This window comes from Tursiops truncatus, chromosome 5 (assembly GCF_011762595.2).
Source record: "Tursiops truncatus isolate mTurTru1 chromosome 5, mTurTru1.mat.Y, whole genome shotgun sequence".
Classification (NCBI taxonomy): Eukaryota; Metazoa; Chordata; class Mammalia; order Artiodactyla; family Delphinidae; genus Tursiops; species Tursiops truncatus.
In genome coordinates, this window is record NC_047038.1 from 118,114,053 (window position 1) to 118,131,689 (window position 17,637).

General features: G+C 38.1%; 1 protein-coding gene across 5 annotated transcripts in view; it reads right to left on the reverse strand.

The window, feature by feature from the left end:
- NFKB1 (nuclear factor kappa B subunit 1) overlaps positions 1 to 17,637 on the reverse strand; it is a 121,999-nt gene that overhangs the window by 95,451 nt on the left and 8,911 nt on the right. For 4 of the 5 annotated variants that reach the window (XM_019926486.3, XM_019926489.3, XM_019926485.3 and 1 more), the window contains exon 2: positions 3,461 to 3,506. The exons of the other annotated variant lie outside the window; for it this stretch is intronic. In XM_019926486.3, the coding sequence (XP_019782045.1) occupies positions 3,461 to 3,499 (39 nt within the window). In that variant the 5' untranslated portion in view covers positions 3,500 to 3,506. The remainder of the gene's footprint in view (positions 1 to 3,460; positions 3,507 to 17,637) is intronic. 5 annotated transcript variants of the gene reach the window in all.

The following is a 17,637-nucleotide window of genomic DNA, read 5'->3' on the forward strand; positions in this document are numbered from 1 at the left end:
CTGTGGCCTCTCCCGTTGCGGAGCACAGGCTCCGGACGCGCAGGCCCAGCGGCCATGGCTCACAGGCCCAGCCGCTCCGCGGCATGTGGGATCTTCCCGGACCGGGGCACAAACCCACGTCCCCTGCATTGGCAGGAGGACTCTCAACCACTGCGCCACCAGGGAAGCCCTAAATTTGTATTTTTTAAGCTACTGAACTTGTGGTAATTTGTTACAGTAGCACCAGAAAACTAATACAGTGGGCAAACAATATATTTTGATTGAATTATAATCTAACAATAAGTTACTAATAATTACTTATCCCAAGAGAAACACTTTCTTCCCACTTAGTTCACTCAGGATTTAAAATTCATATTTCTGAGTTTGGCATTTATTTCAACCTAAGTAAGTCATCTGTGGACAGCACAGAAACCAAACATGTTTCATTGTTTTATGATACGCTAGTTAGTAAATATGCTGGAGCTGACATTTTTTTAAAAAACACAAATATTTTACTTCTTTTCTTTACTAGCATATTATTGGACATTCTTGGGTACCTAAGAATCTGTATGCCTAGTTAAATCAAGACTAAGAAATGCAGTGTTTAAATAAAGAAGGCTTCAGATCCAGTTGTGAGGTATGCAAATTTTCAATTGAGGAACAATAAATGTACTCCACTTCAGTGCTTCAGAGTGAAGTTCATCTACACAATTCACCATTTGCTAAAAAGGAAATAAAGGAATGAAAAAACATGTTATTATAAAAATGGGCCCCACCTTACAGAGAGAATTCATCAGTCCCAGAGCAGAAAAGATGACCTAGCAGAAAAAAATATTTCCTATGGTCCTGCAGGTGGCTAAAACGAGTGGTTAGAGGGCCAAAACTCTGATCTTAGGAGAGACACATGCCCCACTTCAGACAAGAAGAGGGAAGCTGTGTTGTGTGCTGCAGCTTGCACTGTGCATTAGGTCAGCGGTGGGGAGTGAATTCCAGAATACATTAAAACACTGAGGACATGCACATTTCAGGAAATATATACCATTAATCTTGAGACAAGGAAACAAACAAATAAACTTCAAGGACCTCTCCCTTCAAAAATGGAAATATCAGAACATGCCCAACTTCTGTTGCTGATGATCACAAAAACGCCCACTTAAGAAAAGCTTTCGAAATGAATGTTTTCAGCAGGTTTTACTCTTGTGTGGCATAAAGGACCATCTCTTGCTGTTAGGATTTCCTGCATATAGACAGGAAAGCATGGTTTAAAACTAAGCTGACCAACCCTAATGCTGGTTAGAGTTTGCCTTTAATTGTTAGAGATAGCATATTAAAAGCGAAAGGTAAAACACAGGTTTTTTATAATATGAGTAGCCAAATGTTTTACATGCTTCAATCAAAGCAAATGGTCTTAGATTTATCCTATATCATCATTTGTACAATAAAATTCAAAAGAAGTATCTTAATGTGAAAAGCAATGCATACTCATTCTTTCTAAACCAATCAGAACATTATCAAGAGTAACGAATGCTATATAAGTCTATTTTATTTAAAGAAGTAATACTAAATCCCTTTGAAAGTATTGGGTTGGGGCTTCCCTGGTGGCGCGGTGGTTGAGAGTCCGCCTGCCGATGCAGGGGACACAGGTTCGTGTCCCGGTCCGGGAGGATCCCACATGCCGCGGAGCGGCTGGGCCTCTGGGCCATGGACGCTGAGCCTGCGCGTCCGGAGCCTGTGCTCCGCAACGGGAGAGGCCACAACAGTGAGAGGCCCGCGTACCGCAAAAAAAAAAAAAAAAAAAAAAAAAAGTATTGGGTTGGCCAAAAAGTTGGTTTGGGTTTTCCATAAGATGTTACAAAAAACCCGAACGAACTTTTTGGCCAACCCAATATTTCGCTTTTGGTTTCTGATTCTTTGCATGCATAAATTTGGGAAATACATGTTTTAGGTGGCTAAAATTTAAGTGTGAAATGATTACAAAATGCGGACCAGGGTGTCCTGGCACCTAGTGTTCCCTCTCTTTGCCTAACCTAGCAAATTACATCTTTCAAATCTCAGCTTACATAGACTTCTTTTGGAAAGTCTGCCTAACCCTCCTCTTCTTCCCAGGCAGCACGGAGTGATCCTCCTGGACATTTCTGTCCCATACCGTGCAGACTACAACTACAGCATTTATCACCATGTGGAAACTATTCATGTCTCTGTCCCTCCTATTAGAATGGCAGCTGCCTGAAATGTGTCACATTTTTGTACCCCTCCTTAGCCAATGTTCTGGTACATAGTAATGCCTCAATGAACAGCTCATGAATGAATAAATATCAGTGTTTTAAATACACTTAATATTTAATTACCCTAGAGTCTGAAAATTGCTTGCAAATGGTTCATTAAATATATATACATTATATAAATAAATCTCTTTCTTTCTATATATATAAATATACATATCTATGTATAGGGCAAAATATTACCAACCAACGAAGATTTGTTGGACTATCCAATATTTCTACAGGCTTGAAATTGAAAATTTTCAAGTACAAAGTTAGGAGGAAAAAAAAAGGACACTGGTATCCCTTTATAATTGCAAATATAATTATAATGAACAGTTTTACATTCCCAAAGCACATTCATTGCCCATTAAGTCTTTTAAAGATCCCTGTGAGTGAAGAGGGGAGGGGGGTGCTAAGTAATTCCTCAAGTTTTAAGAGCAGCCAGCACTTGGTTAAGATCTTTGAATTCTAAGTCCTTTTTACTACACCAATCTGCCTCATTAGGTGAGTTTTCAATACATACTTTGTCTTCTCCCCCAAAATGGTATGTTCAAGTCCTAACTCCTAATACCTCTGAATGTGACTTTACTTAAAAATAGGGTCTTTGCAGATGTAATCAAGTTAAGATGAGGTCCTACTAAAGAATGGGCCCTCAATCCAATGCCTGGTACTTTTACAAGAGAATAGAGGAGGTTTGGATACAGAAACACAGAGGAGACAAAGGGAAGAAGGCCAATGTGCTGGAGTGACGGAGCTACAAGCCAAGGAATGCCAAGGACTGCCAGTAACCACCAGAAGCCAGGGGAGAACCACAGAAGAGGTTCTCCTTCAGATCTTCCAGAAGTAACTAACCCTGTCATCATCTTGATTTTGGACTTCTAGGCTCCAGAACTGAGAGAGAATATATCTCTGTTGTTTTAAGCTACCCAGTTTGTTGTAATTTGTTACAGCAGCCCTAAGAAACTAATACAAGTAGTTATCATTTGATCTGAAGCATATATAACTTTTATGCAACAATATGTGACAGCAGGGTTTAAGTTACTCATTTTACATGACATGTCCTCTCAGACCTTACATAGAGGGAAAGGAAAAACAATTTAAAAGAAATTTTTTACCACTTTTAGAGTTTCCCTGATAGTTACTATTGTTGCCTCTGTATATTTTAAAATATGAATACATTTACAAAAAATTATTAGTGAGATTATTAAAATACTTACTTGTTCATGCCCTCCCAAATATGGGTCGTCTTCTGCCATTCTGGAGCTGTACATCAAAAGAATACAAAACTGAACTGTAAAACTGGAAGGAACCTTAAAAATTCCACAATGCAGGAGTAAACTGCTTTATTCCAGTAAGACCAAGTATAACCCTTTTTTAAAGACCTTAGGAGGGGGATATGGTGTAGTTCCTCTTTGGAATCTAAATCTAACAGTAGAAATATTACGTAATCAAGGAATTACCACTCACATCTAACCCACAACACTGATGTCAACCTCACAGTACTGTCCTGGAGTTTGGTACAACTAGTCTTCATCCTCTGTATAAAAATCATGCCATTAGATTTCTTAGAGGCCATTTCTTTTTGTCACCATCTAGACTTCAAAGATTCACTTAGCTCTTTGTAGAGGTTATTTTCCAACCCTTCATGAATTCTGTGATAGTCCTAGAACTATCTCCCCACTTTCTACGTGCCACTTGAGTTGAGAAGCTCAGAGGGGGTCATTTTGCTGTGAGAGGGCCTGATCAGTGCTTTGCATAGCACAGGGTAGGACGGCTACAGTGTGCCGTGCTCTGTCCCCTAGAGCACTCCGCTGCTGCAGGCCACTTCCTCTGTCAGAGTGGTCCAGAAACACTGTAACATTAAACATGCAAGCAAAAGGCACAAAAATAAGAGCCCTTATTATCAAGGCTACAGTCTCAGATTTACTCAACCCCAGCCAGATACTAAAACATCACAGGCCCTAGCAATCTTCTGTTACCCAGAGGCCTTGACAAAAATTAAGAGCCACATGACCAGATAAAAACAGTATCTAAAATCACATATCATTTTGGATTTACTTAAGAAATATCCTTATCATTATTTTAAATATGTATAGGACAACTCTAGTTAAATTTACTTAGATCAAAGTTTAGACGTATTGCCTGAAAACCTAGAAGATAAAAAAAAAAACAGAGCTGAAAGATTTGAAGCCAATTTTTCTCTTTCTTTTTTTCTCATGAAGTCTATAAAGCATTCAACGGCACTTGAGTCTGGGCCTGTCCCAAAGTGTTAGCTGTCCACCAAAATCTGTTCTCTCCTTTTCCACAGTAATAGAGCTGTAACTGGAAACACACTCAGCCAGAGTATACCCCACCCACACTCCTGTGGGGTTAGGGATGGTCATTAGAAGAAACGCTTGCCAGTGGAATGTCAGAACTATTTATTGTGTGCCATTTCCAGGTCTGGACTTAAGGCCCTTGACATCCTTCCTCCGTGTTTTTGTTTCTTCTCTGTCCCACTGGATTAAAACCTAGGCATGAAGACCTGGCACTTACATGATGATGAATGGCAGCTAAGACTGATGGTGATGTGAGAAAGAAATCAAAGACTGTGTTCTTTAACCGGGTGTACTGTTGGGTCTCTTTGTTAGAACAGTTTAGCCCTCACTCTAATGAATATATCATTTAACATTCCAAAGTCCTCCAAAGAGGATTCCGGTTTCCAATGAAATCCTCTCCTGCTAGTGCCCTCTGTGACTGGGGAGGAGGGAAAGAGCATCGGAGGGCTCCTAGTGGAATGCAGAGTAGTGCTGAATTTCAACAAAAGGGGAAAGAGCGGCTCTGAGTTCTACAGAACAAGAATGCCATGCAGATTTGCAAGAAAATATTCGTCTAAAACAAGAAACTATTGATTGAAGATTTACAAACAGCTGTAGTTAAGACAAACAGCTAAAAAAAAAAAGGAAAACAGACCTTTTAGTGAAGAAGAATTAAATCATTAGAAATTCAAGAGTTCTTCCACTGCTGAGTGTGTGACTTTGGATATATAACTAACCCACTGTGGCCTCTGTTTCCTCATCTGCAAATGAAAGACTTTGATAAGGGATGGACCTTTGAAAGGAATAGAATTTTGTTGTGCTCGGAATATGTTAGTTAGCTAATAAATACTTATTCACAGAACAAATCACCTAAATCATAACTCTTTCTGTAAACTTGGAGTTTTATACGGACTTAAGTATATATCCATATTAAAGAATCATTAGCATAATTTTCACTTATATGAAGGATACCAGTAAATAGTGTTACACTGAAATACAGTGTTAACACTAGTTACAACATTCCATGTGAAAAATTCTTATTCTTAGAACACAGAAGCCCAAAAAGCTTCCAAGAAAAATATTAAGACCATTTTTTTTTTGCCTTTAATGTGGGTTGATCATTTGAATCCTCTCAATCTTAGCCCACAGTCTTTAAAGGCAAAGGGAGACTGCTGACTTGTTAAACTGACAGAACCTGTTCAGAACCTCTATTACACTGATTTTATGTATATATTTAAACCTGTGGATGGTTTCCTGAACTTTGATTGAATGTAAGGTGGCCCTGACCCTAATTTTAAAGACTCAACTAAATCTACTTTATTAGAACTGATGCAGGGTTATTATCATGATCACCACTGTACAGCACACCTCAATGAAGATCTCTAAATCGTAAGCACAGGAAAAAACACCAAATTAAATACAGTCCTCCCTCCAATATCCTCCCCGTGATTTATGCACGACTGAGTGCCCAAAGATCATGGTTTTAAAAGCCTAACAGCAGCCCAAGAGACACTGGGTGACGGTTAAAATCTGAACTTTTACAGCTTCTGTGAGACAGAGTTCACCGTGAAGAGCTGAGGTAACAGCAGGCTGAGAGTGATGTCAATGTTAATTCATGATTTAAAAATAAAATGTCAAACGAAACCAAGAATTATTTGGAAAGGATGAATCACCATAATATTTGCATTAATTGTAAGAGCAGGTTTTATTTCAAAATTTTGAAATACCAACTAAGCCTTTGGAACTGAAGGATTAGGAAAGACCAGGGAAAGCCTCTACTGCCCCCTTGCTCCCCCAGCCCTTCCCCTCACTTTCCCTTTGCACACAGTTCTGTGCTTTTGAGGAAGGACCTTGAAACAGAACGGGAGACACTGGGTTGACTGGTGAGAAGATGGGCCTAAGCTCTGCCATCTCTCTCCCCCAACAGTGAGGCTTCCAGAAAAATGTTCACACCATGAAAATTCATACAGCTAGCTAGCAATAACTAAAATATCTCCCTGAGCGAATTGTTTGTATTTCTCACATGAAAGACATAATGTTGTAACTGGCTAAGTTCTGAATATATGATGAGTTCTGCATGAAACGCCTAATGGATTATTTTCCACACGTCTGTGACAATTCCACCACTGACATCAAAGGCCAGCATAAGTGGTTCTTAGTGAGGGCAGCAAAACCAAGGCCACAGGGTTGGACGATTAAGGGTAGAATTGGTGGCGCTCCCCTCCTTGTAACTGGGGAAATTTTCTAGGATCAGATATATTCACACTTTTTGATCAGGGCCCACTGTAAGAAAATATATTCTATTAGATTTCATTAAAAAAAACAACTACCATTAAAATCCATTAAAATGATTTCATGAGCCACTAATGGGTCACGACCTGCAGTTTGAAAAACAGAATTTTAGGTACCATCTAGAGAATAGAGTTGGGAATCAGAGAGATCAAGTGTCTCCATTTTCAACTTTATTTTCAGCCACAATGGACATCACTTAGGTGTAATTTTAGTACCTCATCTTGGATGAAATTACAAGAAAAAGAGTGACTTATTACCATCTCTCTGTTGGATAATAAAGAGAAAGAATATACTGGAGTTTCTTTCCACAGAGGAATTTTTTGGAGGAAACATGCTGTAAGGTTTATGTACTACATATGTGAAACATTGTATGTGTACTACATATAATATAAAACATTCAAATAAAGAGTGTCTATTGACTCTGCAATTCCACTTCCAGGAATTTGTACTAAAGAATTACATGAGCAAGTGTGCAAAAAAATAAGTACAAGAATATTCACTGCAGCAAAAAACTGGAAAGAGTCTAAAAGTCCTTTGATAGGAGATTATTTAATTATAATTATGCTACATTCATAGTTATATGTTATGTAACTGCTAAAAATAATAATTCACATCCATATATAGTAACACAGGGACTTTTACTCCCTAAGTTATAAATTTCTGTTTTAATTTTCTAACTTAATTATGTAATTGGAAATATATTTTTTAATAGAAAAAAAAGAGAAAATCAAACACTGTCCTGAATTTAAATTTTAACTCTGACATCTTTAACGGTTAATGATATACAGTGAAGAAAACATAAAGTATGAATGAATCAAAAACTTCTAAGCACTACTGGAATCCTCTTCGTAATAAATAGAAAAAAAATTAACGTTAAAGTGGCTATTTATTTACATCTTTCTGATGATATACTGACTTAGTGATGAAAGAAAAGTAAAGTTAATGGTGATTTAGTTACTTTTCTCAGAAGAGCTGATTTTTTAAAGTTTTTGAAAAAGAATGAATATTTGTGTCCTACCATGACTCATTTTCTATGTTTTTCCACTCCTCCATCCATTTTCAGCTCCCTATTTTTTTTTTTTTTTTTTTTGGTACGCGGGCCTCTCAGTGCTGTGGCCTCTCCCGTTGCGGAGCACAGGGTCCGGACGCTCAGGCTCAGCGGCCATGGCTCACGGGCCCAGCCGCTCCGCGGCATGTGGGATCCTCCCGGACCGGGTCACGAACCCGTGTCCCCTGCATCGGCAGGCGGACTCCCAACCACTGCGCCACCAGGGAAGCCCTCAGCTCCCTATTTTTTGAGTTGGGTACAATATGACCAATTAACACATAGAATAGCTACCTAATAAGTACAAATGCATTGTGCTTGGAGCTGGTATAAGATAAGGTCCCTGTTTACAATGGAATACCAATCTAACAACATTCAACTATTACGGCATGCAAAGCTTACTAGCACAGTTAGGGATACATAGCAAATGTTAGCCATTTTATTAGGTAGCACCGTAAACATTATGTTTATAATAAATTACGGGAATAATAGGCAGTAAGAGTGTAGGCACTCTGAGAAGAATCAAGTATTTTTCTTCCAAACATTATGTTTATAATAAATTACGGGAATAATAGGCAGTAAGAGTATAGGCACTCTGAGAAGAATCAAGTATTTTTCTTCCAAACATTATGTTTATAATAAATTACGGGAAAAATAGGCAGTAAGAGTGTAGGCACTCTGAGAAGAATCAAGTATTTCTCTTCCCCGTCCTACACATTTACTGATACACTGCCACATTCCCTCCCTATCCTAACCCTTATCACTGCTGAATAAAATGTTTGCATTTTGCCTCCAGGGACATTTGGCAATGTCTGGAGACATTTTCATCTGTCACAACCCGCAGGTGGTCCTACTGGCATCTACTGCGTAGAGAACAGAAATGCTGCTAAACATCCTGTAATGCACAGGATGGCCCCTCACAGTAAAGAAATATCCGACCCCAAATGTCATTAGTGCCAAGGATGAGAAACCCAGTTGCATGCCACAGTGTCATGATAGTATGCTGGTTCACATGGAGAAAGAACTAAACTTTACTGACTACCTCCCATGAGTAAGGAATTAGAGATAGTGCTTCATATATTTCAGTTAATTCTCACAATATTCCTGAGAACACTGAGGTTTAGAGAGAAGAAGCCATTCGCTCAGGTTGATAAGAGTAATGCTGGCTGCTCTGACTCCACGGACTATGATTTGAATATCACTTGTCTAAGAGGCAGAATTGATTTTCCTTCTGGACTCACAACTTTATTTTAATACAGCATCTTTGCTCTAGGTCTCCTGAATGTTCAGGCTGGAGGTAGTCTACCCATAGCACACCCTGAAAAGCAGAACAGCACTGTGACAGTACACAAAACTTAAGGGAGTCCTTCCTGAGAACCAAATGTGAAGTTAAAAATACGAAACAATGTTAATGCAAGTGGTAGTTGCTTTTTGTTTTGTTTTGTTTTAGATGTCTCCGTTGATCAACTTCAAAGGATAGAAAGAGAATAAAGAGATTCTCTCTGAAAGCTGCCCACAGAAAACACCACACTCACTAATGGTATGATAAAAGTACGTAGTACATATTTAAAATTAAGGTATATTGAAATGCTCCTTGAATGCTTTCATTAATTTAGTCATTCATTAAAAAAAATATTGAAACTACTATGTGTCAGTTACCAAAGATACCAAAGTACACAAGAGTGAAGCAGTACCTGTACTCACAGAGCTAACAGTTGTGGCAGACTGAAAGCAATGGCCAAAAATTCTTTGCAACTCCACCTGACAAGAGGAAAAATCTATTTCTCCATCCCTTGAATCTCGGCAGGGCTGTAACTTACTCTGACCAACACAGTGAGGTAGAAGGGTGAGTTTTAAATGCAGACTTCAAGAGGCCTTGCAATGACCAACCATTCTGTTCTCTTGGAACACAGCTGCCATGTGAATAAGCCTGGGCCAGCCCACTGGAGGATGAGAGGCCACATGGTACAGTGAGGGGAAGTCCTAGCAGAGGGTCCCCTGGACCACACAGCACCAGCTAAGCAGCCGAAAGACTTCAGAGATCCCCAGAGCCAGGCGAGACCAGATGACCTAGACAGCCTCCCCAACTGGGAGAAATAACAAATGTTTGTTTCTTAGTTAGCTTTGTGGTGATTTTTTTATGTAGCCAAAAGCTAACTAATGCAACAGTTTAGTAAGTAGGAAGACAGGCAAAAACAATGCAACACGGTAAGTGTCATGGGAAATGACAGGTATGTGGGGAATGTGTTAGACATCTTGGTGATTCAATAATTACACTTTCTTTGTTAGGGTCCTATTTAGAACACTCTTTGTACTCATTTTTACTTTATTGGCCTATTCAGTTTCCAGCGGAACAAAAGAAAGAAGGACAAGAGGCAAAACCACCATGGTATAAACAGAAATAAAATTAGCACTGTTAAAACCTTCAAAATATAAATATTAATGAATTGCTGCTAGCTTTAAGCAGTGATACCATTATAAAACAATAATGTTTTTAATCCTTTCAACTCCCTACTATCTAACACCAAATTCATCACTCCTATGGCAATGGGCCCCATTCCTGACTTTCCAGGTTTTGCCAATATATCATTCTCTCCTGTACTCAGAGCCAAAACTTCAACATTTTCTCCTTTTCCCTCTGCTTATTTCACACCCATCCAGTCAATAATCAATTTCTGTTGATTTTTTTCTTTGTATTATTTCTTGTATCTGCCCCTCCTTTGTACTTTCCTTTCACTGTTACACCCTAGTTAAACATTCATTGCCTTACCTCTGAATAACAATGATAGCCTCCATACTGTTCTCCTTTACTGTGGTATTTCTTCTTCCTTAAGCCTCTTTCACATTATTGCCACATTACTTACAAGACCAAGTCGAAAGCCCTCAACCGTTCACCATATTGTACTATAAGCATCACCTTAATAGGCTCTTAATGCGTAATAGGTGATGCTTATCATATAATATGCTGAGTGGTTGAGGGCTTTCCACTATGTCCTAATACTACATCCTAACCAAAACCTTCTACAACAGGCAGACTGATCATTCAAAAATGCCTTGCTCATTTGCATCTTGTGTATTTGTTCACAGTATGCCCTGCATCCTAAAATGCCACCTTTCCTACTTAAATATTACCCAGTCCTCAAGCCTCTACTGAAATCCAACATTTGCCAAGAAACCCTATATTTCCTCTGTAACCTGCAGCTTTATAGTCCACATAAGGGCTATAATACTTCTGTGTATCGATGACTGCACACTGAACAACATACTATTCTACTGCAATTTAACTTTATATATTTATCATCTTTTTAACTGGATATAGATGCCTAAATATAATAGAGTTTTACTTCTTTGAATCGCGAAATTAGTAAATAAGTACTTTAAAAAAATTACCTTTGCATTAATGGTAAGAAACAGTGCAATTCCAGATTTGTTCAAATGTGGACTTTTGGTTTCAGTCATGACACTAACAATTATTGAACTTGCCCCATTGCCATACTCAAATGTAAAGCTATACAAAATACTTGAAGCAATAATTTAAGACACTGGACAAGAGACAGTATAAGGCTGTATACCATAAGAGAATGGAAATACTTGAGGTGTGTTCCAAACTCACTTTTTGACTGAGGGCACGTTCCAAACTATGACACAAGGACGTAGAGCCCAAATAGAGAGCAGCAATCTCACAGGGGAGAGTATCAGAAAGGAGAGATACACAGAGAAAGAGGCTCATAAATCTTCAGAGGGGTCACTTCTGGGCACTGGCCAAATATAAAACTGTGCTAGTGCAGGACAAGATTCTGCAGAGCCTACTAGAAAATAGCTGCTGGGGATCCAGATCCAGGGACAAGGGGGAACAATGATAAGCTGAACTGAGATTCCAGAAGTTCCCGGAACTTCTGAGAGACACTGAAGTTCTAATCATCTAGGGTGAAGAGACGTCACTTAACAATCTTAACATTCAGTTGTGACCTCAGAAGACCATGCAATGGGAGTAAAGGATATACCCTAGAATAAGGGCTACTCTAAACTCATCTTAATAAAACCAGGTGATCCACCAATAAATTTATTGCCCGTTACCACAAAATTCAACAGTCTTTAACAGAAAACAAAGATCCATACTCTCTACAATGGGGTATCCACAATGTGCAACACAAAATGACAAAACACGCAAAGAAGTAGAAAAATGTGACTCAGAAGAAGAAATATGACACAAATGATGAAATGAGCAGCCAGTACCTTTAAAACTGCCAATAGTAACATGTTCACGAATGTAAAAGGAAATATGGATATAAGGGATAAACAGATAGGAGATCTCAGCAGAGAAAAGAAAACTATTAAAAAAGAAAAATAACCAATGGAAAATTCTAGACTGAAATGAAATTTCACTAGGTGTACTTATTAACATATTGAGCAATGGGGAAGAAAGGATCAATAAACTTGAATAATGGCCAATAAAAACTATTCAAGTGAAGCACAGAGAAAAAAGGCATAAAGAAATTAAGACACCTTCAGTGACTTATGAGACAACATGAAGTGGTCTTAACACATGTATAATTTAGAATCCCAGAAAGAGGGAGAAGAGAGAAAAAATATTTGAAGAAATAATGGTGGAGAATTTTCGAAACTTGATTAAAAAAAAAAATCAACCCATGACCCAAGAATCTCAAAGAACCCCATGCTGGATAAACACAAACAAAACCACAGTTAGCCATATTACAGCCATACTGTGAAAAACTAATAAGAAAAAGAAAAAAATCCTAAAAGCACCCAGGGACAAGGGGAAACAATGATAAGTATGATAGCTGACTTCTCATCAGAAACAATGATGCAAGTGCTGAATGGAAAAAACTGAATCAGTGAACAATTCTATATTCAGCAAAAATATCCTTTAAAAATAAAAAGTGAAATGGACATTTTTCAAATAGACAAGAGCTGAGAGAATGTGTAGTCAGCAGGTCTGCTAAAAGATATGTTAAAGAAAGTTCTCCATGCTGAAGGGAAATGATACTAGATAGAAACTTGGACCTACATGGAAGAATAATAAACACCAGAGGTGATGAATATGTGGGTAAGTATAAGACTTTTTTCTTGTTTGTTATTCAAGAGAAACATTACAATAAATTTTGGGGTTTATAACCTATGCAGAAGTAAACTGTATAACGATAACAACACAGAGGAAGGGAAGAGGACAAATGGAAGTAAAACACTATCGAATTCTCACACTATATATGACATGTTACGGTATTAATTCATGGTAGACTCAAGGATGCATATTATAATCCCTAGAGCAACCACTTAAAAAAGTAGCCGACGAAGGACATAAAATGGAATTTAAAAAGTAAACTTGGTTTATTCAACAGATGGCAGGAAAGGAGGAAAAAATGAATAAAGAACAGAGGGCACAAATGGATAACAATTACCAAGATAGTAGGCTTAAACCCAACCATATCAATAATTACATGAAATAGAAATAGACTAAAGTCACCTATAAAAAAGTAGAGATGGTCAGACTGGACACAAAAGCAAGACTCAGGTATATGCTTTTCATGAGAATTACACTTTAATATTAAAGACTGAGATAGCCTCAAAGTATAAAGATGGGAAGTTATACCAGTTACACCATGGAAATACTAAATATAAGAAAGCAGGCTATACTAAAATATCATATACAGTACACTTCAAGAGAAGAACGATTACCAGGGACAAACGGGAACATTTCATAAGAATGAAGGGTCAAATCATCATGGAGAAATAATGATCGTAATGTGTATGTATATGTTAACAGAGCTTCAAGATGCATGAAGTAAAAAGTGGCAGAACTAAAGGAAGCAGAAATAGCCACAACTATAGTTAAGACTTTTAACACTCTTCTCTCCATAACTGATAAAAGCAAATCAAGAGAACATCAGTAATTTTCACAGAAAATTAAGGAACAACACCATCAGCCAAATTAACCTAAGTGCATATACAGAACATTCCACCAGTGATTGCAGACTACACATTCTTTTCAAGTGCACATGGAACACTCATCAAGATAGACTATATGTTGGACCACAAAACAAGTCTCAATAAATTTCAAAGAAGTGAAAACATATAAAATATATTATCCAAACACAATGAAATTAAAAACCAAGACTAGAAAGATACCTAGAAAATCCTCAAACATATATGATTAAGTCATGTGTTAAACTGGGTGTGTGCCTCTTAGAATCAACAAACATAGTAAATATAACTTCATTACCCTGTATGAAAGAAGCATCTAAATTCTTGCTGTACCTTGTCCATTGTAACCATGGGGGGCAAAGATTTTTTAAGAGAAGTGATTAGGATGCATTCTAATGCTTTCTATAAGAAACAAATCTTTGCCTGTGGTGTTTTCTTAATCACAGATGACTGAAATTTATAGGATCAAAAAATATTTTGGACATTTTCTAACCATATTATAATTGTCATGTATATCAAATGGCAGATTCCATTCTAAGTAACATTTCTTTTTGTTTACACTACAGCAGGATAAAATCTGGTGAATATAAATTTGCATATCTATAAAAGTTCTCTAAAGATTTATAGTAAATTGGCTAAACCTTTACATGTTAGAACTGATGTCACTCGTGGGGAGATTGCTGCCTTCCATTTCCATATAAAAACCAATTCAATACACCTACTCAAAGTTTGAGGTCTTTCACTAAGGTGGCATTCAAAAGGGATTTGACTTACTGGACCTTGTTCTGAACTTTTTGCTTCCACATTTCTACTTCTACAGATTTCTTCCTCCCTAAAACTAGAGTACGATGGTGGGGGAGGATGTATGAATACGCACAGCACAGAGGCCTTTTAGGGCAGTTAAATATACTCTTGTATGATAACCATAACGATGGATACATGTAATTATACATTTGTCTAAACCCACAGAATGCACACCACCAAGAATGAACTGCAGTGTAAACTCTGGATTTTGGGTGATTATGATGTGTCAATGTCAGTTCATCCACTGCAGCAAACACACTGTTGTGGTCGGGGAACACTGATAACGGGGGAGACTATGCATGTGTCGGGGAGGGAGTATACGGTAAATCTCTGTACTTTCCCCTCAATTTTGCTGTGAACCTTAAACTGCTCTAAAAAAATAAAGTCGTAATAAAAAAAGAGTATGACCAAATTTTAATTTCATGTCTGACCTTTGTCTTGAGGACCAATTTGGAGTATTTGTATTTTCAGATTGAGGAGGAGGAGACCTTGTGGATTATGAATTAGAGATTAATATTCCTTTTTTTTTTTTTTTTTTTGGCCGTGCTGCATGGCATGCAGGATCTTAGTTCCCCCACCAGGGATCAAACCCGTGCCCCTTGCAATGGAAGCGCGGAGCCCTAACTACTGGACAGCAGGGATTTCCCAAGAGATTAATATTCTTTTGATCAAACATAGAGAAACTGATCACATTCTCTTAAATCTGAATATGATGACTTTAGTATGGATTTTCATTTTTACTAATTCTACAATATCAATAAAAATATATCCTTTATGTTTTAAGAGAAAAGGATTCATCATGTGGACCAGCAATACTTGGTTCTACGTATGTGGTGACAACTGGCCTGGAGGGAGAAAATGGTTTCCTTTAAGAAAGAATCACAACAAGCTTCCGATTACACACACACATAAATAATAATTTGCAAGCATCAAAATTAGGCCTTATACAGAGGACCGTTCAGTCCTTAATCTAGATATGAAGGCCTTTTCACAATGACCATGCCTATAGATAAACCCTTCAATATATGCAGATGCCAATGTATTGGGTTGGCCAAAAAGTGCCTTCGGTTTTTAAGTAAAATAAGACACATTTTTCATTTGCACCAAGAACTTTACCAAGCAATGTATTCACCCTTTTGTTCCATTATCTTCTGTCATTTTTCAGGCAGCTTCATAATTCCATCTTCCCAAAACTTTTTCTCTTTTTGAGCAAAGAACTGATCCTGTGCCTTTTACAGTCTTCCAGGGAATTGAAATTTTTTCCATTAAGAGAATTTTGTAAAGACCGAAATAAATGGAAATCCGAAGGTGTAATGTCTGGTGAATACGGCGATGAATCAGAACTTCCCGGCCACGCTGTAACAGTTTTTGCCTGGTCATCAAAGAAACATGCAGTCTTGCGTTATCCTGATGGAAGATTGTGTGTTTTCTGTTGACTAATTCCAGATGCTTTTTGTCAAGTGCTGCTTTCAGTTGGTCTAACTGGGAGCAGTACTTGTTGGAATTAATCGTTTGGTTTTCCAGAAGGGGCTCATAATAGAGGACTCCCTTCCAATCCCACCACATACACAACTTCACCTTCTCTGGATGAAGACCTGCCTTTGGTGTGGTTGGTGGTGTTCATTTCATTTGCCCCACGATCTCTTCCATTCCACATTATTGTACAGTATAGACTTGTCATCGCCCATCACAATTTGTTTTAAAAATGGAACGTTTTCATTACGTTTAAGAAGAGAATCGCATGCGGAAATATGGTCAAGAGGTTTTTTTCCACTTACCTTACGTGGAACCCAAACATCAAAGCGATTAACATAACCAAGCTGGTGCAAATGATTTTCAACACTTGATTTGGATATTTTGAGTAGGTCAGCTATCTTCCGCGTGGTATAACGTTGATTGTTCTCGATTAATGTCTCGATTTGATCGCTATCAACTTCAACTGGTCTACCCGACCACAGAGCATTGTCCAGCACGAAACTTCGCAAACCACTTTTGACATGTTCGATCAGTCACAGCACCTTCTCCAAATACTTCACGAATCTTTTTTTTGTTTCAATTGCATTTTTACCTTTCTTGAAATAATAAAGCATAACAGGCCGAAAATGTTGCTTTTTTCTTTCCATCTTCAATATTAAAATGGCTACACAAAAATTCACCAATTTGGGGCTTCCTTGGAGGCGCAGTGGTTAAGAATCCGCCTGCCAATACAGGGTACACGGGTTCGAGCCCTGGTCTGGGAAGATCCCACATGCAGTGGAGCAACTAAGCCCGTGTGCCACAACTGCTGAGCCTGTGTTCTAGAGCCTGTGCTCCACAACAAGAGAAGCCACCACAATGAGAAGCCCGCGCGCAGCAACGAAGACGCAATGCAGCCAAAAATAAATAAATTTTAAAAAAAAGTCACCAATTTTGATGTCTTTTTTTACATGCACGCTGATATGACAGCTGTCACATACAATCTAACAAAATGGTTTCAAATGAAAATAAAGATAACTAAGTGCTACTAGAGCCATCTTACAGAAAAAAACGAATGAACCTTTTGGCCAACCCAATATAAAGTGAGAAGGAAAAAGGGTGAACCACCCTCTCCTCTATGTCTGGTAAGGTCTGAATACTTCTTTCTCCCGTGTCTCTTTGTCACTGATCTTAACTGCTCGGCAATAAGCAAAATATCTACTCAAACTCATAAATGACAAATTAATGTCAAAATTTAATTTTTAAATATTTTCACTTACATATTTTGTTCGGTGAGGAAAATCTGAGATAAGCTGCCCTTAGGGCTTTTAACAATAGGAGAGTTAGTGCTTACTTGTGTAAAGCTCATTATTAGCACCTTGAAGTAATGAATTCATTCAGTCAACTCTTGATTGTTACGCGGACAAATATGAGTCACGGAACCAACATTTACGTAATCCAAGAGTCATTAGTGAAACCTTTTAAATGAGACTGAAGGGTAGGAATCTTGACTAAGAAGGGGCAGAAAGGGGGCTTTTGGTGTGCTGGTTACGTTCTA